Below are 23,629 nucleotides of genomic sequence, written 5' to 3' on the forward strand. Positions count from 1 at the left end.
GCACCGCTCATTTCCGCCTCGGTAGCGATGGCGCCTGCACCGCTCATTTCCGCCTCGGTAGCGATGGCGGCAGAGCCGTTTCCCCCCACGCCCCGCGCCGGGGTCACGTGGGCGGCGCGGGCGCAGCACCCGGAAGTGGCGGCCGGCGGGTGCCCCGGCGCGGGGCGGGAGGAGGCGGCGGCGGTCCCGGTGTCCCGGTGTCCCGCTGCTCCCGGTGCTGCCGGTGCTCCCGGTGCTCCCGGTGCTCCTGCTCCTGCTCCTGCTCCTGCTCCTGCTCCTCCGGCTCCTCGCGGTGCCGCTCCTCGTGCCCGGGCCCTGCCGCCGGTGAGCGCCCAGCAGCGATCGGGAAGGCGGGGTGGTCGCTGTGGAGAGGGGCTGCCCGTGCTCTCAGGCCCGCGGGCAGGGGAGGGGAGGGGGCTCTGAGGGGCCGGGCGGGCGCTGAGGCGAGCGGCTGCTCTCTGATCCTGCAGAGGAGCAGTGTCAGCGCTGCAAGGGCTGCACGAGGGGGCTGTGCGAGAGCGGGGTTATCGTTTGGGCTCTGCGACCCCTGRACGAGGGAAGGGAGGGGTTGGGACCGGGCCCCGCAGGGAGCCCAAACCCCGCCCTGGGGCTCAGATTACCGGGGGTCTCTCTGGGGAAGGGGCTGCCTCAGCCTGGGCTGCAGAGGGAAAAGCCTCAGCTGAGGGTTCCGAGTGCGCTTTGTCCCCTCCTCCCTGCAGAGCTGTGGTTAGGAGGGGGATGGAGCAGGGGCTGGGGGTGCTGAGCAGCCTGGGGCTGCTGCCATGTCCCATTATCCATAAATCCTCTTTCTCATTGTCCTTCTAAGTCAATAATGAATGGAATATGAAATTAGTAYAGTGGAATAACTCGCAAGGAGACCATTACCAAGTGCTCTGAGCACATCCATAGGTGATTCTTCCTCAGAGGAATTGTTTTTAAGAGGACAGAGTTCTTCCGATTGTTTGGTTTTRCTGAAAATGAAGCAGAGCTCTTTAGAGGCTGGTCATGACCAGTAGCAGACTCTTTGTGGACTGGGTTATGTTCTATGTCTGAGTCTCTGTTTTCAGTTCATGGTTCAGCTTCTCTGTGGCTGAAAAGGACATGTAGTAGTTGTTGACATGAGTGTGTACAAATTTAATCCTGCATTTCTGTGCAAAGGAGAAAAAAAACAAAAAAACCAAAACATTTCACTATCAGGACATTCTCAAATCCAAGAGAAGTTTCTTCGTGCCTGGAAAGAAAGGCAGCCCTTAGGAGTGGTGATCATCACAGATGCTCCTTCAGAAGAAAGCCAGTGGAAATCAGCCCAGGTGTGGTGGCCAGTGGCTCACTTCCATGAGGGATAACAGCTGAACTGGGAAGCTCCAAATTCAGCTTTCAGATCGACTCTAAACTCCCTGTGGTGCCAGGTGAGGTRCAGGGACAGGTTAAAGCTCACCTGTGTGGTGCCCTTTCCTTAGCTGGACACAGCTCTGTGCTCCCAACAATTACCTGAAGGATGTTGGAAGACTGAGGTGGCAGAAGCAGCGAGGTGATCACAGCAGAGAGAGGTTGCCAGAGTGAGCTGCAGAAATCTCCCTCTCTGGCACTGCTGTGTCCGTGTGGGGCCCTGATTGTGACTTGTGCTGCTTGGCCCTGCCCAAGTAACAGTCCAAGAGAATGTATGGTTTAAGGCATTGCCTGTGATTTGTCTGCCAGAGCTTTGTCACACTGTCATTTGCTGAAGAGCTTTTAGAAAGTCATTGATGAGTGCTTATGGAAAGGAATTGGTCTCGACTACAGTTCCCTCTTTCCAGTGACTGTTGTCCCCTAGTTCAGGAAGGCATCCTTGTGCCTGCTCTGCAGGTTGTTGGAATAGATATTTTTACCTTTGCTGTAATTTTACCTGCCTCCTGACTATGATATGGAGGAGAATAAATTTGAAACAATAGACACACAGCTGAGCATCCCAGCTCAAACCTTGAGATGTGGGAGGTGTAGCACGTGCTCTCTGGAAGATGTGTGTTTGTCATGCAATTTAGAAAGCACTTCCCCTTTTAAAATTCCTATTTTCTGCACTTGGAAGATGACAAATGAAGACTGAAAGATGAGGAAATTGTAACAAACTGTTAATCCAGCTGAAACCCTATAAACTGGTTAAKCTGCTCACCGGCAGCTCTCCTGCAGGGACAAATGAATTGGAGTGACTCACAGAACACAACAAGCTCTTACTTTATGAAGAATTAAGAAACAAAACCTATTGATTTAAACTTGGCAACTGTTAAGTAGCAAGAGCAAAAGTTTCTTTGTTTTTCTRTGCTTGGTCCTGTGTGTGAATGCATGAAAATAATCTCCTGAGGCAGTTGGCTTTCAGGGTGAAGTRGTTGAGTCTGCAAACTTCAGAAGTGTTGGATGCCATTTGTTGTATAAATGGAAGCTAATGGTGTCTTGCTGCTTTTGAAAAAAAAAAAGAGTTTAATCTTGGAGTTACTTCAGTGTTTATTACTAATTAATGGAGTATTATAAGATGCTCATTATGTATGCTTGGACATTCTGGCTGGGGAGGGAATTAGTGGCATTCCACTGTGTGGACCCAGTTCTGAATCAATTTGTCCTGTATTAATTGGTGTGCTTCAAGGATTGCTTCGTTGGTAACTCCTCACAAGARTCTGCTTCTGTGTGGGTAGAATTAMAATTTCAAGGATTTTCTGTAAATTAAGCCTCAAATCAGTTGATGCCCCTGATGTGCTTTGGGACTCKTTTGGGTCAGTTTTATTCAGATGGAAAAACGTGACCTGAGTRCTGAGTAGGTTCATGAAATAATGTCTGTGATGTGAACTCCTGAGAGAATTGTATGAATATCTATTAGCTGTACACTTGGAGTGCCTTAYCAATTTAAACCAAGAACATGCTTTAGGTTTTTAAGCCACTTACAGCCTGCAGCACAACTGCCTTTCCCTGCAGCTGTCACACGGGAATGCTGCTACACAAGCATCAYCATTTCATCATTAGGTTGGTGCAGTAAGGCAGTCAGGTGACTGCCTCTTGGGAGAATAATTGCATGGTTTGATGAAAACTGAGCAAAAGTGAACTGGTGTGACTCAGAGGCAGTGCCATCAATGATAAGAGCAAATCACCCTGCACTTCTTTATTTACATGGCACAATTTTTGAGAGCTGCCCATGGTGAAACTGTGGCATTGATTTCTCATTCGCTCTGTTTTTCAGGCTGACCCAAACTGAATTTTTACTAAACAYCATGGGAGAGATTAAAGTCTCTCCTGACTATAACTGGTTCAGAAGCACAGTTCCTCTTAAAAAGGTAAGCACATCTTGTGGGTGAAATATCTCCTTTTGTTTCTTAGGGGGAGAGACTGAGTTCATGCAGAGCAGTTGTGGCGGTGCTGCTGACCTGGTTTATCTCCTGAGCTGTTGTGTGTCATGTGAGTGCATGAAAGCACCCCTTCATTTTCACATGCTTCTTGTTGGTCCCTTCTGCCTGTGGTGGGGAGCAGAGAATGGCAGTGGTGCCTGCCATCCTGTGCCAGCCATGCCTGAGGAGGGGCTCCAGGGGAATGGGGTGTGCTGCCCATCACTGTGTGGCCCTTCTGCCTGTGGTGGGGAGCAGAGAAYTGCAGTGGTAGCTGCCACYCTGGTGCCAGCCATGCCTGAGGAGGGGCTCCAGGGGAATGGGGTGTGCTGCCCATCACTGTGTGGCCCTTCTGCCTGTGCTGGGGAGCAGGGAATTGCAGTGGTGGCTGCCACCCTGGTGCCAGCCRTGCCTGAGGAGGGGCTCCAGGGGAATGGGGTGTGCTGCCCATCACTGTGGGGCCTCTCAGAGCTGCTGTGGCACTGCACTGAGCTGCCAGAGCCACCTCCACTCCTCGTGGGTGCTGTCCTCAGGACAAAGCAATGTCTGAGGGCAACTTGCCAGCAGTCAGGCTGCACACAGCATCCTGAGGGTGGGAATATCCTTACACTGGAAAAACTCAGATGGTTTCTTCAGCTTTATCTCACTGCCCAACCACTTTCTCTTCTKGCTTGGATTTCCCCACTTGCTTTCAGTGAGTCACAGGAGAATGTTTGAGGTGTGCAGGGCTCCAGTTTCTGCTGTCTAGCTGCTGAGTGGCAGAGGGCACAGTGGTAATGTGTAACTCCTGAGCCAGGAAAGCACTCCTGTGCACCTTGTGCAGGTCAGGCTTGCTTAGGCTGTGCTTACAGAGTGACCTGCAGCAGCCCAGACTCCTGCCAGACAGAAGGACAGCCCTGCCTCTACACCTGTAGGATTCTCGTTAATATTTTGGTAGTTTGTGTTTCCTGTAAATAAGAAAGGTGTGTTGCTTGACTCCATGTGCTCTGTGGAGGCTCTGGCTGTCCATCTGCTGGGGCTCTTGATGCCACAGTGCTGCCTTCAGGCAGTGCCTCCCTGGGTCACTAAAGCCAGGGGACATTATTTCAGCAGAAGGACATGTGGGTGCTCTGAGGCTCTGCTTTGTGGGATGCARGGTGGAGAATGGGAGGAGCTGGAGGTTGTGGTTCTGAGGGAACATGGTGCTGCTGCTGCAGGTTGGTGTCACTGCCACTGCCTTCAGCTGCTGCCAGTGCTCAGCATTTCATAACAGGGGATGTGTGGAAAGTGAWGCTGATGGTGACCTGGTGACCTTCAGACCAGGGAATGCCTTACTCTTTTGAGTGCTTCTGTCTGCTCAAAGGCTAATGATGCCACAGTGGTGAATGTGGGCCATGAAGAAGATAGAAATAAACAAACTTGTCCCAGTTATTGGAGAGGGAATTTTTTAAAGCCCAATTTGAAGATATAATTAATCTCTGAAGCCATCTTTGGGAATACATTTGCTTGCATTATCCCTCTAAAAGTGCAGTACAGAGGAAGGAATGAGCAGCCTTGGTTACTGCTGTCAGATTGACTTGGGGAAGCAGAGCCAGAGCAGTTTGTTTGGGAATGGGCTGAGATGTTTCTTCTGACAGGCACAGGAAATGCACAGCTCCTTCCTGCCCTTGGCAGATACAGGAAGTACAGCACAGAAAATAACATTTTAATCAAGTTTCCTGCCTTGTCTGTGTGCTTCCATATGTGTCTGTGTATGTGTATAAACCATTTGCTATCTTATCTGAGTCCTTGCTRAAAGTTTTCAGCAAGGGACACGCTGGCCTTGCTAAAAAGTTCTGCTCTTTGTTTTGAGGCAGTGCAGATTTTACCCTCTGTGTGAACTTTAGGTGATCTTGATTGATGGACCAGGACAAGTAAAAGGTTGGTAACCTCCCAAACCAACAATTAACCTACACAGCTCAGGAGCTGGAGCTAAACTGTCCAGCATGTGGCTGCAAATCAACAGWACAAGTGCTTCAACCACTGATTCATTGTCTGGGCTCAAGGAAGGAAACCTTATCTCTCAGCCTCAGCTCTTTTGGCATGAACTAACTTTGGTGCTGTTATTTCAAAGAGTATGATTTGCCTTTGAAAATACTCCTAAAGGTAAACTTGGTTGTAGCCACCCTGAATGGATCCAGTATTGCTGATGGAATGACAGCTGAGAGCAGCAAGGCCTGGAGCCCAGGATYGTGTGCAAGGGGTTGTTGTGGTGGGGATTGGGAAAGCTTTTGTGCAAGGTTTATGTTTAAATGGTTSCAGTGGTCTGGAAGCTCTGGTATGCAATCTCTATTTTTTATAGAGACTTTAGAAAACAACATATTCATGTGATTCCTCACATGCTCCCAGAGCCTGAAATACTGGCTTTATTAGGAGCAGATTTGTTAGTCAAGCAAATCTGATTTGTGATACAGTGTTCTCTGATTGCTGAGAAGCTTAACTGCTGGGTTGGAAAAGCAAATTGTGCTTGTATATTACTGTKCAAAAAGCTATAAAATCTTGATASAGGGGAGGTGAATTCTGGCTGCTTGACTCAGGCTTTCCCCAGAGATTTGTGTTTGTTGATCTGGTACATGATGCAGCTTCTGCTGGGTTGTGGAGTTGAAAGAACATCTGGAATATAGAAAGCAGTTTGCTGGTAGAACAGGCTCTGTCAAAACAAGTCAGGCTTTAGTGCTGCTAAAAAAGAAGACCCAATTCTTACCCTTTTGAAGACACTAATTTTGCTAGGACTTGTAGTACCATATGAGGATATCCTCAMAAAGGATAGCACCTCGTGTGTGGATAATCTCCTGCCACCAGCCATGTGTCCTGGGCAATCCAGATGCTCCTGAGATGCTGCCAGATGATGGAAGCRTTTTTTCCTCCAGGTCAGACTTGCAGTGCAGCCCTGGGAGTTGTGTGTGTGTGTTGCTGGCAGGCAGCTGTAAAYGTTTCAGATCAATAATTTGTGGTGATTGCTGCTTAATTCCCCCGCCCTGCATGGATCCAGAGCTCTAACATCTTCTGTCTGTAGACACCAATGTCACTGGTTGTTTAAAAAGCTGTCCCTGGGGCAGTGCTGGCTCTTGCAGCCTCCAGCAGCTGCTCTTGGTACCCTGAACTGAGCTCCTGGGTCTCCCCTGAGCCTGGCTGCTTTCCTGAGCTGCACTTTATTCTACAGCTCATGTCACAATGCACAAAATACTGTGAGATGGTCCATAGTCACAGCTCTGCTCCAGCTGTGTCCACATTGTCATTCCAGTTACAAAACAGCCTGAAGAAGAGTAAAAGAAKGTCTTGAGTATTATAACATTTACTAGATGCTGGAAATTTCTAGAAGCAATCCTGGAAGCTGGCCGAAGAACCTCACTTGTCTTGTGTTTCTTCTCCCCTCTGTGCCTCTCCTCCCAGATAATAGTGGATGATGACGACAGTAAAGTCTGGTCATTGTACGATGCAGGACCAAGGAGCATTCGCTGCCCACTCATATTTCTSCCTCCTGTGAGTGGAACTGCAGATGTGTTTTTCCAGCAAATTTTGGCACTGACTGGATGGGGCTACAGAGTTATTGCTGTGAGTATTCTCAGTCCTGTGTCAGAGGTGGTGTWCTTGGGCTTGTTGCTTTGATCAGAGGTTGAATAATGAAATTCTTAGTTTGGACTTAGGAAATCCACAAAAAAACTGGTGTTAAGTTGCAYTGCAGAGTAGTTAGTGTGTGGATCCAGACTGGAATGTGCTGCATGTCCACAGCAGCATTTACCCAAAACCTTGTCCATACACACTGCTGACTTCTCAGCCTACCTTGCCCCCTGTGTGTCTTGCACACGAGTCATTTTTGCCTCCAGCTGCATCTCTGTTAGCTGAGGCAAACACGTGAGTTAGTTCAGGGTTTCCATGTTTTCCTTAGGAATGGTGGATAACATGGTTCTTAGCCTGTAGAACAGCTACAGATGCTATTCACTTTTTAAATCCTACCATCCAGCTCTTCTGGGGCTTCTCAGCTCCTGAGCCAAACTGAACTGGTTGATTTGTACRATATATTAAACAGTCTGGCTTTATGACTACCACTGTCTCTTGCAGCAGTTAATGATTTCTGTATCTGTTACATGCTAAAAAATTGCTGAAAAACCATTSCAGCCTCCCCTGTAGTGATCACAGAGTGAGGCAATGCTGCAGTTTCCCCAGCAAACCCTGCTCTGTGTTTCTGTGTAATGAGGGGGAGCTGTTTGCACCCTTGGGCTCTGGGGACCTTGAAGAGGAACTTCACAATGCGGGAGGGGCACGTTGCTGCCTTGAAACCTTTAATGTGAGAACTGCTGCAGCTTTGAAGCAGATTGATCTCAGCTAGTTTTTCCTAACTTTGTATTATTTTAGTTGCAGTATCCGGTGTACTGGGATCACCTGGAGTTCTGTGATGGATTCAGGAAACTCTTAGACCACCTTCAGCTGGATAAAGTGAGTGCTAAAAGATGAGGAMGTGGACAAATTGCTGCAAAAAAACCCTGATGTTTGAAAGAGTCATTTAAGAGCCAGTGGGAAAAATAGGACACAAAAATACGGCCTATAAATAAAAGRGGCTGTGTTGCAATTTCACATAGAAACTAGTTTATTTTTGAAGGTGAATGCCCTTGGAAATTGTTGTACTTGGCCTAAATTCAACTGCTATTCCAGGCCTGTTAAATTGTATGGGTTAACTTCAGTTTTTTGTGAGATSCTGTGGAAGTTATCCTTCCTAACTCACATAACACAGAACACCACAGTTGAGTCTCTGGAACTGGAATAGCTACAGAGAACAAAGCGAAATGTTCAGGTTTTTTCTTAAGCTTGATGAACACAAAGAAATGTGCACTGTGAATCTGTGGGAAACATTTCCTTCTGTCACTATTTATCACATATTGCACATAAAACCAGGAGATGAATGGAACAGTGATTCTTTGAAAAAATGGGTTATGAGGACAAGATAAACTAGAATGACCTATTTTTGTAAAGAAACATTGTGCTCAGAGGTCATATTTCACAAGAGTAACATCATCTGTTTGTTTTCTTCTTTTCTCTTGCATTAGGTTCACCTTTTTGGAGCTTCTCTGGGAGGCTTTCTGGCTCAGAAGTTTGCTGAATACACACACAAATCTCCCAGAGTCCAGTCTCTGATCTTGTGTAATGCCTTTAGTGACACTTCTATTTTCAATCAGACGTGGACAGCAAACAGGTAAAGAAGGCTGAGACAAGCATATTCATGGCATTAATTTTTTTGCAATGAAATGTCACACTGATTAGTTGGATATGTGTCTAACCTGATTCCAGCCTGGGGGAGGAAGGTGTGGGATGGAATACTTGTGACTGTGAAAGGCACACCACAAGGAGAATGAAAATGTTAACAATTGAGAGTGTGGAATTAGACAAATTGTTCTGTGATCCTCGGTGGATGTGTGGTCAGATTTAAGAACTCTGCCTGCTGTCTAACAAAACCATTYAGAGCAAGAAGAGTATTGTTCATCATGTTTAAAATATATTCTTGCCATGTAAAACTAAAAGCTGCTGAGAGCATTTCAAACATCAAGCTGCCAGGTTTTCCATCTCTGTGCTTTTGAAGTTTCTTCAAGGATTTAATCTGAAGCTAAAGCACAAAGCCTATGTAAGGAAAGGGAGCATTTATAACACATCGTGACATTTGAGTCCTTGGTGCTTGAAAATACTGTTACATCTTGTTTCTGTTTTAGCTTTTGGTTGATGCCTGCTTTTATGCTGAAAAAAATTGTCCTTGGGAATTTTGCATCTGGTCCTCTAGATCCTGAAATGGCCGATGGGATTGATTTCATGGTGGACAGGGTAGGTAACTGTGATGGCTGTGGTGTCACTGTAGATTTACTGAGTGGGAGGTTGTAGATTTTTCTGCTTTCTTGATTCACTGACCCATGAGGGAGGAGTGAGAAGTGGATCTTTAGCAGATGTTGACTGTCACAGTCCCAGCAGTTGAACTGATGCACTGAGCCTCTCCTTAGTTCTGTTTATTGTGTCAGTCAAGAGAGGGAGTTAAGGAACTGAGGTGGAAAAGGAGAAAGTGCTGGGATAGATCTGTGAGCCATGCTYTGGGAGTGGGAGCTACTAATGGAACATGGTTTAAGCATTTGTGTTATGTATAATACTAAATTGGAATTGTAACCTTCATCCCTTTAAAACTMTCTTCTCTTTGGCTGTATTGTTAATATTGTATTAACTTCCTGCAGTGAAATATGTTGTTAATCAGTGTTTCTCTACTGCAAGCTCGAGAGCCTGGGCCAGAGTGAGCTTGCCTCAAGACTCACTCTCAACTGCCAGAACTCCTATGTAGAACCTCACAAAATCCGAGACATCCCTGTAACTATTATGGATGTAAGTGAATCTCTTTTTTTTTTTATTAAATGCTATCTCCTCCCCTTGGCAGGTGAGCTTTGATATTCTGTTAGCTGTAAGGTTTTGCAGCATGTAAGTTCCTATTTAGAGAAGCCTTCTGCTGCCTGGGCAGCMCTGTGCCTCATCAGTGCCACATTGTGGATCGGATATTCCCCGCAGTAACACAGCCATGTTTTAGTATCACAGYATTGGCTTTCTAGCTGCCCATGCCCAGGTTTGCTTGTTTTCTGTTTCATTAACACCATTCCACAAAGAAGCTGAGGGTCTCTTCYAGGAGCAGCATGCAGCCAGTCTGATGTAACAACACAATCTGAGGTTCAGAACTCACTGCTGGGACTTGTTCCGTAGGTGTTYGACCAAAGCGCTCTTTCGACGGAAGCAAAAGAAGAAATGTATAAACTTTACCCCAATGCTAGAAGAGCTCACCTCAAAACAGGAGGCAACTTCCCCTACCTCTGCAGGAGTGCTGAGGTCAACCTGTACATTCAAGTAAGTCCCTGAATTCARTCCATGAATGTGCCACAACAGCAGAAGGAAACTCCTGAGTATGCTTTTGTTTCTTGGCTTCSCTCAGTCTGTGTGCTCTGTGTGCTCTGGCTCTGAGGCTGCTGATACCAAAGGCAGGGCTGGGAGCAGCTGTGTCCACGCTGGGCAAACTTCRGGGGTTTTCTCTTGCTGAACTCCTGTACTCCACAGCCAAGGCTTCATCCTTACAAAATGTACTCAGAAGTAATGTTTATCTTTTACCAGAACACCTATTTCTGTGTTGTTTCCAATGTCCAACAGATCCATTTGCTGCAGTTCCACGGGACCCGCTATGCAGCCATTGATCCCTCYATGGTCAGTGCAGAAGAGCTGGAAGTCCAAAAGATCAGCCTTCACACCAGCAATGAGCAAGAAGAGCAGTAGGCTGGGGCTTGTCAGTGAAGTGGAGGCATTGGYTTGGTGGTCTTCCTGTGTACAATCAACTGTTCCCACTCTGCCTTTTCCCTTGTGTCAGCCGATGATCACTGTGTGATTCCAACAGGATCAGCAGTCGGTGAACTACCCGTGGACAGCAACCTCCAGCAGTTAATGGGATAGATCTSTTTAATTTTTAGTCTTTGGATTCAAGAAAGCATCTTTGAAGACTACACTTTTAAAAATAAAGACATTTTTTCTACCAAAGTCTTCACTATATCATGTTCTTAAGCAGAATGGTATTTCTTTTTATATTTTTCACTCGGCTGTATATATTATCACATGCAGATTGTGTACTTATAAGCTGACATATATTTTTGTTGAATATTTGATTTAAAAGGTGTTTAAGTGTCAATGTTGCCATCACTTACTTGCTTCGTACGTTGTGTTGTAAGTTAGTTTGTTTCTACTTGAAATAAAGCATTTGAATTTTTAACTTTCTTGCTGCTTAAAAATGGTTTTCAATAAAACTTCACTTTCAGCAAGTGTCTCTTGTTTTGACTCCAAGAGAACAGCAGCTGAGCTCACTGCAATCCTGGTTTGCCTCTACAGATACCTCTGGAAATGAAGAAAACCACCACCTTCTCCTTGAATTCCCCTCAAACTTTTTAACTTTAACAGTGTACTGGTTTAGAGCTAAGAATGCTGTMGTGTTTTTTCAATAAAGATGACAAGATATAACTTGCAACTTTAAAGGGTAAAATCTAGATTTATTGAAATACAAACATMATTTTCCCCTTGAGCTGCTGTAAAAAATAAATATGAAGGATTACAGGTCAAATTGGGATGTAAAGAAATGATGTCTTTGTCAGAGGCTTTGTAGATAACTAATCTCTTGAAAAGATGGTTTGAAAAGGTTAGWCACCTATTTGATTTATAAACAGTATATGTTAATGTTACATTTATAAATGGTATATGTTCACGTCTCAAACTTTTTGCAACAAGTCAGAGCATTAAAGATCACAGCCTCTTAAGGTTCCAAAAGGACCAAATAGTTGCTTTGATTTTGCTTAAGGTCTCCTCTTATGGTGGGAATTTATGGGCACACCTAAGACATAAGTGACAGACACCCCCCCACAAATAAGGTAAGTAAAGAACATTCCTGAAAACAAAGGCTTTGCCCTCAATAACTTACAAACTTGACAAATAAAGATTTATATACAAAAATGTACTGTAGACAAGTTACAGTAAAACTAAGATTTCCTGATGCAGTATGACAAGTGAGGGTCACTCACCAAATTCTCATTACAGTACCCAGACCATATGAAATYGCTGATAAAAATCTCTTCTGTGTAGAAGTATTTGTGACCATGAGTATTTGTTTTACCGTTGTCATCCCCTGCAGGATGCAGCTGTTTGTGACAGAAGCCCTTAGGTTGCATCTGCCTTCTCTCAGCAGGAGTGTTTCTCTTGTAGCTCCGAGTCCAGCTGAGGATGTGCCTGGTGTCACATTGCTGWGCACTTCCGTGGAGATGTGGGGTCTGCGTTGGCTTTTTTCCGGATGCTTTCTGTAAAAGAATCATCTGCTGCATAGACATACAAAGCCATGGCAGGATCTGTTCATTTGTCAAACTTYAGAGAAAGACATTACATGTAATGGAAGCAAGGGGGCAGAGCAGGTGCTTTCAGCTTGCACAAAGTGGCTTCACTGAAGTTTTCCTCTGTGTTATGTTGTCTAACCACAGCATTTGGGTCAATTGATTCAAATAATGTTCAGTGTGCATTATTTGAAGGAAGACAAAAGCATTACCTGCTAAATCTCTTCTCCCGATGYCCACCAGGCCTTCATACAGTCCCTTGATTGGATTTTCTCCTGCAGTGATCACACCATGAAGCCAGATCAGCAACATTCTGTGGCCGTGTTCCCTGTAGCTCTTMGTGCCTGGCAAGATCAAAGCACAGATGAAATCCCACACTCGGGGTGTACAAYTCTGACCAGAGTGGATTTCTGCACTGGTGGGTTTCACACCCCTCCCTCCTCTCTAGATTTTACTAGGAGGCTCTAAAGTATGGTTTTAATTCCTGGTTGTGATGTGATTGCTGGATTTGTGGAACTTAATGGAGTGGCCGTGGATAAGCTTGGGTTTGTTGCACAGCCTYTCATGGCAATACAGTTTCTGTCTTCAGAGAACAGCTTGGCCTCTTGCTCATGTCAACCAAACTACAGAGTCCTTACAACAGCCAAACCAGCACTGATCTGTTTCTGACCCTCAGACCCTGCTTCTGCTAATGGATCTATTAAATTATAAAGAATTCACTGCCTTCTTGGTTCTTAAAAAAGTAAAACCAGCAAGTTTCTTCTTTCTGTAGAACAAGAATTGTACAAGAACTCACAGGCCTGGCAAGGGTTTCATAAGGAGTGAGCAATGAACCACTAATTTCCCTGCTTGCATGCTTTATTCCTAGATAAATTCCAGTGTGGAGGTAATTCCACATTCAGCAAAACCAGAATTTTTAACCTCATCTTTTGSTGGATTAAAATAAACCAACTGGTTTTCTTCACGCTTTGCTCTCATTGCAGCTTTATCTCCCAGAAACACASTCCAAAGGAAGAAAGGAAAATACCYGRGAAGTTTTTTTATACCTGTCCACTGTTGCTCAATGGCCCTAATGTGGTCATCCGTGAATTTCCAGTATTGTGCCAGCTTCTTCCATTCCCCGGGCTTGAGGTACTTGGTGGCTAATCTCCACATGACTGAGCGAATGTGCTGTGTCTCCAGCCTGTGATCCTGCTTGAACGTCAAGTGCTTGGCCACCCCCGAGTTGGAGTCGCTGTTCAGGTTGTCCTGCAAAGCCAGAACAGGGGGTTCATGGGGAGCTGCAGCAGTGCCTGTCCTTCTGCAGCCTCCCACATGTGCGGGTTTTGTTCTTATCTTTATTCTCATTTCACTCTGTGCTAATCAGGGTTGGAACTCCCATTAATGGTCACTTTGCAGTGGAAGCCCATGCAGATCACGATTYTGCATTTCTCCATTGCCTTTTATCTGGGGTTTGGTGCAGAATCATTTAATTAAATCTCCTGCTTCTCTGCAACATCAGCTCGTGCTCACAGCCCTTACATGCCAGGCTGCAAAAAGGCTGAATGGGAATCCAGTGCAAGGGCCTGACACACAGAGCCTGACTCCTGAAGTGGCACCAGAGCCACAGGTACGTGCCCTCCTTTCCTTCCTTTTTTTCCTGCTCTAAGGGACTGGCATGGGAAGATGTCCAAGATCTTAAGAACAYGCAGAGGATGTGACATTTGGTTGTACTTCCAGATCACTCTGCTCAGCTTGGTTTGGGCATAGGCTTGGGTTTCAGAGGGGACACAGGCTAAGARGCTGCACTTGGAGGGGTAAGTTGGCTGAATGACTCCAACAAGAGCTRTCTCCTTCCACTGCTGAAAAACTCTCAAAATCCCATTTGGTGACCTTGGGCCAAGCATTTTCCCTCTCAGTCCTTCAGTTTCTCCTTCTGGGAAAAGGAACTAATTCTATCCCTTTGGGAACAGCTGTTAAATAATTTTTGAAAACCCCTATTCCCATGAGTGCAGCCTGGGATTTCTWACAACAGAGGACTTTTTAAATAAGGAAAGCCTTAAGTAGATGCTGTTGGCATGGTGAGGACTTCTGTTTTCCTTAAGTAAGGGGATGAAAATAGAGGTCAGGCTGTCATGGGATGTCCTGTATTTCTTTTCCTTTGACAGCTGGTATCTGGAGTCTTGCTGGGGAGGAGAAAGCATGGGGGCTGTTGTGTAAGCTGCTCACCTTCTCCCATTTGTAAAATCGATCAGCTTTGATAATCATGTCTGCCAAGTTGATGTGATTGCCTCGGGCAGCGACATCCAGAGATGTTTTCCCTTGCTGAAATTAGAAAGGGAAAACAAGCTGGAAAAGACTTTGCAACTTAGGAGGTACAATCTCCATGCCCACCCAGCACCTGCAGCAGCAGGAACATGGACTGTTGAGTCCARTGAACCCAGCCAGGACCTATTCTCCACCTGTGAACAACTCAGATGTGAGTTGGCATCAAGCTCCTGTGTTCAGGGTATGGGGAGTGGTTTTCCAGGCCCTGCAGCATCTCTTCTGTTGCTACAAGGGATCTGCCCTTTTTGCAAGTGCCATTGGAAAAGCTTCCTGCAACCCACCAACATGGGAGCAGTCATCAGAGGACCAGCTCAGCTCTGCAATCCAAGGTATTTTATAGCCTTTCGCACAGCAGGTTTGCTGACACATGAAACCAAAGTGATTTATACAAATTCATTAACTTTATAGGCTCCAGATACACATGATTAGAAATGGTCTCCTAGGAGAACTACAGGCTGATGGGACTATGAAAATGTGACTAGGTTCCTTTCATGAATATGATTTTGGATTGGGCGGGGCAGATTCGTATTTCTAAAATCATAAAGCAGACAAGAATAAGATTTGAAATCTCCATGAAGGACAGCGAGTCAGCTCACGCAYACCAGGAAGAACAGTTCTAGCCTCAGATGTGAGCAGAAACCAAACTGCACACAGAGAAGTGTGAAATGTGTCAGCTGTGCTGAGTGTCACTGCAGTTCCACAGAGTGCTGCAAGGTGGTGAACATATTCCACAGCTGAAGGCCAGTTCAGCCAGGTGGCTTCAGGTCTGCACTTGCTCTAAACCACTGCAAATGGCAAACACTATTTTAATCTCTGCCCAAGGCCCTCCAGCATTTTCTGGGCACAAACTATATTTTTCAGGCCACTTACAATTTACCTGATTCCTCTAAAATTTGTTCTGTTGATTTTATTATATGGCAAAAGACGTAGAACCACACCAGATCTAYATCAAATATATCCTTTCAACCTATTAAATGTGTGCTGTAATTATTGACGCATATTATTTATCATTGTTTGTGGAAATCTTTGACATTACTGTGCATGGTAGCTAGAACAACTTTGAGAAGGAAAATGTTCATTGTGTGAACTGTCTTCTACCTGTCTAAGAACCAGTCACTTCTTTCCTGGTAAACATATCAAAATAACCTACTTAGCAGCCTTTTAAGGCCTTATCCCTGGAAATAKCCAGTTTTTACTATTACTAGCCTTCCTTGAAAATTATGAAAAACAGTGACAAAGTCCATCTTATCTATATTTTCCCTCCATACTTGCACAGAACCTGTTTCACMCATGGAGACCTTTACCTTGTCTGTTAGCTTCAGATTAACTCCTGCAATGAGAATCATCTCAGCAATGTCCTGCCTGCCGTGCTCTGCAGCGATGTGGAGTGAGGTCTGCTGCCTCTGCAGAAGGAGGGAGAAAGGACCACACTTCAGAGAAGGACAAATGTGAGGCTGAAAGGACAGAATACYAGAAGGAGGAACCTTGGGACTATTTAACGGAAACTAGTAAAATCAAACATARAATGTGTCAATTTTATGGTATCATCAGGAGAGAACATTGCTACAAGAATGAAGATTAACCRAAACAAGCCACACAAAGGCCCTTGTTCAGAAAATTACAATTRGGTGAGACAACCAGATACCTCCATGCTTGCCTCCCATTTGCAGCCCTCCAAACATTTTGAAGAATATCTTTCATCTTGAAATTTTTCCTACCTGCTTCCAGCAAGGAGGAGAGCCTGACCATGCAATGTTGCAGGGGACACAGCATAGCCCTCGTATTGAATGCCATCAAGCCATTACCTCACTACAATACTCAGAATAATTTCACAGGTTTCACATTTCCTAAGCTGCACTTCCAGGTTTTCCACATTTTAAAGCACTCTTCTTTAACCCTGTCCCCAAGGTAATAAAATCTCCCATGAAACTGGTTCACATTTCAAAGACAAAGAACAGGAGCTGCAGTCTTACATTATCTRGAATGTCAAGGTCACACTCTGCATTGATGAAGAGCTTCACCATGGCTGGGAAGTTCTGCAGCACTGCGATGTGTGTTGCTGATGTATTTTGCTGTGGAAAGAAGATCCTGCACTTAGGGAGAGCTTGGCTCTTAGCACTAAAAGGACCATTGTGTGCCCAGCATGTCCTATAACAGCTGCCAGTCTGCACTAGGGGCTGATGGAGATATTGCAGCTCTGGTCCTTCCAGAGTTRCTTTGTGCTCTTGAGCAGCTCCACCTTTTTGTTAGTGGTAAGAGCACTGAGGGAGACTTACATGATTGAGAGCATTCATGCGGATTCCTGCATCCATGAGGATCCTGGCTATCTCCTCATAGCCATGCAGTGCTGCATAATGAAGGCAGTTCATCTTTTTCTGAGAAGCAAGTCAGAAGAGAGGAGTGTTACTCAGGGATTCTTTCCAGAGGCTGCAGTTGTTACAGGCTGTCCACAGAGAGCTCCCTGCTCCCTCCTGCAAGAGTCCAATGGCTCTTCACTGACAAATTCATGGCGATTGTCTCCACAGCCAAACTAATCCTAGAGATCTTCACCTGCCTCTTTGTACAAAACCACGTTTACCTTCCTCTAAACTCCCTGTGCTATTCCTGAATGCAGGGCTCCACACGTGCTCTCTTGATAACAGCTGACCTGGGAAACCACAGGTCTGGGCATAAATCCACAAAGTAGGGTTTGGGAATGGAATCACCTCCATGGAGCTCACCTGGGTTTGGGCATTGACATCAGCACCTGCTTCCACGAGCAGCCTCACACAGTGGCTGTGTCCCCCCTCAGCAGCGAGGTGCAGAGCCGTGAGTCCTTCCTGCACAAGGCAAGAAAGGACACAAGCAGCATTTCTGTAGACAAAGCCAAGGCAGAGCAGCAGAATCAGTCAGACTCTTCCCTATCTTCTCAACCCGTGACATGTTACAGTACCAGTTCTGAGGACCAGGGATCTCCAACAGATTGTTAGGAAAACAGAGGACACAATTTTCTGCCGCAGACATACCAGAGTACTGCTCTGTCCTGAATGTCACTGGCTRTGGGCCACAAGACAGACATTGTGTTCACCATCTTTCCACCCCTCTAGCCCATCAATAAACTAAAAAGGATTTCACATGGACAGTGAAGACAAAYCATTTTCCTGGAATAGCCCAGAGACAGAACTGGAAACCTATGACCCTCAATCACCRCTTTTCCCTTCTGAAGGTTGCAGCTCATTTCATTACCAGAAAACAGAAGCAAGCAGAATTCCTAAGTGATTTAATCTGGTTTCATTATTGCTCTTTGCACAAAGGGCAGCTCATCTGGGTGGGTGACAAATGCTACCTGTTACCACAGAAGGTGGCTTCCCCTTTCCTTCATATCTTAATCACAATCAAATACACTTTTCAAAGATGGTAACCAAATAAGACTTAAAAAAATGTTGATAAACTTAACTGGGAGTGTGCCCTAGAATAAATAACAGCTATACTARGCCAATATTTGCTATCTAAATCATTAACTGTGTTCCAGCCACATAATTTTCCAGAGCAGATCTATCAAAAGAGAGATCTCAAACAGAAGGTCCATATGTTCAATGACTAAGTCAATACTTTAAAGCACAGTGAAGTTTAGTTTGAAACACACTCAATAACCATTTAGGCACTTGAATGTACAAGGGTCAGGGAGAGAAAGGGAGATTAAATGGAGTGGTAGGGTAGGTGAGCAGATACAGCAGGAAGAGAAGGCAACACTTTAACGCTGGAAATTGGTCCAAGACAGATGTGGCCTTTCATCGACACTCTGCAAGCATGACCTGCATTTACCCATGCAGGCTTTAGATAAAATCAGCTATTTTCTAGATCTCTCCTGTCAATACTGAGTTTTCAGCCTGACGATTGTGGCAGAAGAGTATTTCTAGGGAGAAAAAGGGCAAAACTGATGTGGTTTTGATTTAATTGAAATGTACTTACTGAGTTTTTTTCATCAAGGTCCACTCCGACATCTATAATCTTCTCCAGCACAGAGAGGTGTCCATTTTTAGCAGCTAAATGCAATGCTGTATTTTCTTCCTGAAAGTAAACATTACTTTATAAATATATGTCTCACAGGACTGAGTGTTCATACACCACAACCTTGCACAGAGTATATCCAGCGTGGCTGAGAAGGAGGYTGTAACCAGTAGCAGGGATCTAATCTTCCTGCAGTTACAGCAGGGAAGGAAGAAGCCCAACTACCTTAAAGTGGARCATGGTCCATCAAGGTTGCTGTGTATTCTGCCTGAAAAGTCCTGGAGAGAAATCATGGGCTGAGCAAGCAAATRGCTTGAAGTGGACAGGGAAGAAAAGCCCTGGCATACAATAGCCATAGTTACAACTGTGGACAACTTGCCCGCATGAGCCTCAYTTGGCATCCTGTTCCCTGGTTTTTACATCCCCTAATCTGTGGATTTCACCTCCCTTGCAYGTGGTTTTGTGCCTGTACCTTGTCTTTGGCACTGTGAGAACAACCCAGTCGAATGAGGAACTCCACCACCTCCGGATGCCCGTACTCTGCGGCCAGGTGAAAYGCTGTCCTGTCCATCTTTGAAAGGAAACAGAGAAGCACAGTCCAAAAGGTTCAGAAAGCACAGCATCAGATCATCTGCTGCAAGAAGCTTGACCAGAGCCAGAATCCTCATCATCCCCAAGCTCACTCTGCAGGAAGACTTCTGGGATTAGCATCTGACTCTGATTCTCTTCCCAAGACCAAGGGCAACATTCCTGCTAAGCTCAGCAAAGCAAGACCAGACCTCATGAAACAAAGCCATGAAAAGCATTCCTACCTTGTCTGTCTCATCCATGTAAACATCCTCCAAGTCCTCCATGATGAACTCCACAACCTGGATGTGTCCCCTCTGAGCTGCACAATGGAGCAGGTTCCTGCCACTCTGGAGAGGAGATAAAGGACTGCTCATTTAACAAGTAAGTCCAAGASGGTGGGACAGTCAGTCTCTTTTGACAACCTGTTCCTGTTAGCAGAGATCCATTTCATCCCTCCCTGCACCTGTAGGTRCAGACAGCAAGTTATGACTGAAGTATTAATACTCCTTTTCCCAAACAAGGTCTGGTCATTTACCAAACCCATTTCCCATTTCTGTAACATCTTTCCTCCCACCAGCACTGCACAAACGTGAGCTGAAGAAGCTGTGTGCATCTCTGTCTAGAGCCAAGTGATGGATCCACATAGGGAGACCCTCACCCTATTGACACGGKTAATCTTGGCCCCAGCATTGACGAGGATCTGCAGGACTCGCAGGTGGCCAAACCAGGCAGACAGGAGAAGAGCACTCATTCCAAACTGGGCAAAAAGGAGAGAGACTTACTGTTAAAGTGCAGCAATAAACATCCCCAGAGTACTGCTTTTCCCGGAGGAAAGCTAGCCCCTTAGCTTCATAAAGTTTCCCAAATCTATTTGTTTCTCACTGTTTTTTAGCTGCACTTTCTCCAATTATTATTATTCCTCTCACAGATATTCGCAGCAGCTGAACAAAGACACCCCTCTTGACAGCTGCTTCCTATTTAATTATGTGTATTAGCCTGGTTGTATGGGGGAGAGAAAACTTGTTGGCTGTCACTGCCRTCCCACAAGCCCCCCATCAATACAACCAGAAGAAGCCAAGCATCATCATGCACTACAGACAACTTCACAGGTTTTAYCAGCCTACTCCAAATCACTGTGCAGGCAAGCTAAAAGCCAAAATAGGGAGCACAGACACACGTGCAAACAAGGCTTGTTCCAGCCCCTGGCTCAGCAGGTGCAGTGTGCAACCCTGTATCACCCACCCACCCAGGGCTAAGATGCAGTCCAGAACTGCAGGACTAGCACCCAGTCCCTGGTGCTCCCCGAACACCAAACACATCTGCAGCACATGCAAGGGGGAGTCGCCTTTGTACACTGTCTTCATCATCCACAGGGACATCGTGATCCAGGAGCAGTCGCACAGCATCCACATTCCCTGCTCCCACAGCCCAGTGCAGGGCACTCCGCTCCGTCTGGAAGGGAAGGACAGAGACAGGSAAGGCTGATGWATGCAGTGTGTGTGTGTATCCACCAGCCTTGCTTAAGGTCAAAATATCCYTGGCCATCTATGGAGCCTGAATTTYKCACACTGTGCAGGGTTTTCTTTGGACACATCCCTCTGTTCCCCTGTCATGCAGACAGGTGTTAGTCACCTTCCAGTCAGGAACTGCAGTTCTGGACCATAATAACACAGGAGTGAAGAACCTTGCTGACCATCARTGGACAGACAAACAGGGTAATAATACTGGGGGGCTCTGTGTGTTGTGAAAATTGCTTGGGTGCCACAGGCCCGATTTGGCACTGGCTGGTGTATTTTAAAGCTTTGACAAATTAAGCACCAATGAGAAGAGTTGCATTAAGGAGCTGCAGTTCTGAAATGCACCCTCAGCACTTCCTGCAGCTTAGGGGTGGAAAAACCCAGGACTTACATTGTTTTTGGCTTTGATGTCAACTCCTCTCCTGATGAGTTCCTCCATTCTGGCTATGTCGTTTCGCTTCGCTGCATCATGGAACTCCTTCTCTGACTGAAGCACTGCAGCAGAGCAGAAGAGTGAGCATTAAAACAGGGTTGCCAAGTAGCATGGTGCAGCATGCCCCAACAAACCTCCCCTTCATCTCACCGGCCCCCATGGCCTCAGTGAAAGATGACTGCAGAAAGATTCTTCCAGCAAGGATCCCAGCCCCACAGATGTTGGCAGTTTGATGGATTTATTTTCTCCCMCAGTCTCTCCTTCCCTGACTATCCCTGTGCCACATTAGTGTTCTTCCAGTCCTACCTACTTCTCTTCTCATGGACTTGCTCCAGCTGYAAAACCTTTTGATCCATGAGGTCCATGTCATCTGGACACATTCTAAGACCCAGAATCAGTGTGAAGGCTCTGAGAGATGACACAGACCCTCTCTTCCATCCTTCCACCTACATCCCACTGCTCTACAGGAGGTCTTTACACATGGTCCCCCTCCAGGCAACCTGAACCAGCCAAGCAGTACAAAACTGCCAGCCTGGCCTGTGACTAGTGTTGCATCTCTTAATAAACCGGGCAGTTCTGCACATAATTTACCATGACTGGCAGTATTTGTCCTGCACAGTTAGGCATGATTTAAGAGTGTTTACTCTCCACACTGGGCCTTGCCCCAGCAATCTTCTCCTTGAKCGAATAAACCTTCCTGCCAAGAAACAAGAGCAAGGCTGTGACGGACACAGCCTGACAGGGAGGCTCCGAAGACTTTTGGCAAGGCTGATGTCAGTGTTTCTTGGACTCAGTCTCTGTCTAGTGCTTCTGGGGAATTGTTTCAAGAAGTGCTTGAATCAGACCCCTGGCCTTTCACATGCCACTGGAGAGCTGGCCCAGAGGCTCTGCTCTCTTCTACACTTCTGCAGAGCTCAGGCTGTAGTTTGAGGGGCTCAGTGCAACTTCAGTTTGTTCCAACATATCAACTGCATACWAATCACGTGCCATGCAAAAAGCATCAAAACATATTATTGTTCCCATTCCACCACACTGAGGGAGACAAACAGGAGACTTGCTGCCTAAATAGCACTATTAATCAGCACAGAAGAAAGGCATCCCTACTGTGGACTCTGAGAGCGACAGAGGTACAATGTCATCCTCCAGTTTTCCATTCCCCTTACCTTCAAACAWAAAAACTTTAGCTCAAGAAAAACACTAATAACACGAATTTTAATGCTAGGCAGGTCACTCAACAGTGTGTTTGTCTACTTAACACCAGACATGGTCATCTATGAGTTTRTATTCAAGAGYRCCATAAACTTSCTGCTASAATGAAGGCAGTAGGATTTGGCAYTGATTTCTGCAGAAACAGGATTTCCTATACTGCACATTAAGACTCTGCTATCACCTGATCAGGTGTGTTAACAGGATTGCATTTCACTCCATGTGGACCCTTCATTTGAGAGGAAATATCAGGAGAACTTGTGAAAAACATAYTGAGTTTTTGTTAATGATTGACACCAGTGGTGACACACATACCACCTCCCTGTAAATGCTTATCTCCGTTCAGTGGAGTAAATCCTATGTTTCAATTGAGCAAATACTGCTGCCCCTGCTCGCCAGGTGACAGAAACATGTTCTTACATTTTATGGTCACAAATCATCGGTGAGAGATGYCAAACAACCCCTTGACTTATTTAATCTTTCCACAACCTATGAACATGCAGTAACAAACCTGGCATCGCTAAGACCAGAGGAGCCGCAATTTATTTATTTCCAGCAACACATGAGTATCAGTTTGATGGTCTGAGTCTCTGATTTAAAATTCACAGCCTCTCTCTAAGTGCAAATGTGCTCCTCATCATGGCATGCACCGGTCCAACAGCAACATTTCAGCGGGTATTCAGCAATTTCCCTTCTCTTTCAAGCTCAAGTTCCAGGGTATTTCACAGTTGGTGTTACTGCATAGGAATTCAGTTATCCCAAACAGCGTGGAAAACATTTTAAATTATTTACCCTCAGTGCAATGCACCAACTCACAGGCAGTTTATTATGCAAGAGATGTAGAAAAGCAGCAAAGGAGGTGAAAGACATGCAAAGGAACGTGCAAAAACCATCCACTGGGCTCTACCTGGGGCTGCGGGACACAAAGACAACCCGGGATGGGGCCCGGGGAACCGAGGGAGCCAAAACCCCCAAGTGCGAGAGGTACCAAAGTTATGTGCATCATCCCAGGGGTACAGGATGCTTTGGGGCAGCAGCAGTCTTGATTCGTGGGTAGGTTTATACACCTGCTTTGTTCCCGAGCGGATTTTCACGTGCCCGGTTATTCTTTAGAGCATCTCGGTTTGCCCCTCACCCCCGCCACACGAATTCCCCCTCACGGCGCTGCATTCCCCACCCCGCCGGGGCAGCCCCGCCTCGGCCTCACTCACGGGTGTCGCCGTCCGATGCCAAATCGTCGCCCATGTCGCGACAGAGAGGGCCGGCGCTGCCGCCTCGGGGCGGGCTCAGGCGCGTCCCCGCCGCCTCGGGGCGGGCTCAGGCGCGTCCCCGCCGCCTCGGGGCGGGCTGACAGGCGCGTCCCCGCCG

General features: G+C 46.1%; 2 protein-coding genes across 2 annotated transcripts; one reads left to right on the forward strand and one right to left on the reverse strand.

Moving 5' to 3' along the window:
• The first annotated feature begins 268 nt into the window (after positions 1-268).
• On the forward strand, positions 269-11,389 carry SPG21 (SPG21 abhydrolase domain containing, maspardin). The gene is made up of 9 exons (XM_057375291.1): positions 269-324; positions 3,206-3,299; positions 6,759-6,920; positions 7,722-7,802; positions 8,411-8,556; positions 9,068-9,176; positions 9,612-9,719; positions 10,089-10,229; positions 10,527-11,389. Exons 2-9 carry the CDS (start codon positions 3,237-3,239, stop codon positions 10,647-10,649), a joined length of 933 nt encoding a protein of 310 aa, XP_057231274.1. The 5' UTR covers positions 269-324; positions 3,206-3,236; the 3' UTR covers positions 10,650-11,389.
• On the reverse strand, positions 11,387-23,629 carry ANKDD1A (ankyrin repeat and death domain containing 1A). The gene is made up of 15 exons (XM_057375290.1): positions 23,473-23,629; positions 21,014-21,117; positions 20,459-20,557; positions 19,764-19,862; positions 19,348-19,452; positions 19,008-19,106; positions 18,497-18,595; positions 17,266-17,364; positions 16,822-16,920; positions 16,519-16,617; positions 15,850-15,948; positions 14,447-14,542; positions 13,285-13,486; positions 12,451-12,582; positions 11,387-12,208 (listed from the first exon to the last, which is right to left on the reverse strand). Exons 1-15 carry the CDS (start codon positions 23,504-23,506, stop codon positions 12,147-12,149), a joined length of 1,527 nt encoding a protein of 508 aa, XP_057231273.1. The 5' UTR covers positions 23,507-23,629; the 3' UTR covers positions 11,387-12,146.

Source organism: Malurus melanocephalus, unplaced genomic scaffold, assembly GCF_030028575.1.
Source record: "Malurus melanocephalus ecotype Western Australia unplaced genomic scaffold, MMel_1.1 scaffold_244, whole genome shotgun sequence".
In the NCBI taxonomy this organism is placed as follows: Eukaryota; Metazoa; Chordata; class Aves; order Passeriformes; family Maluridae; genus Malurus; species Malurus melanocephalus.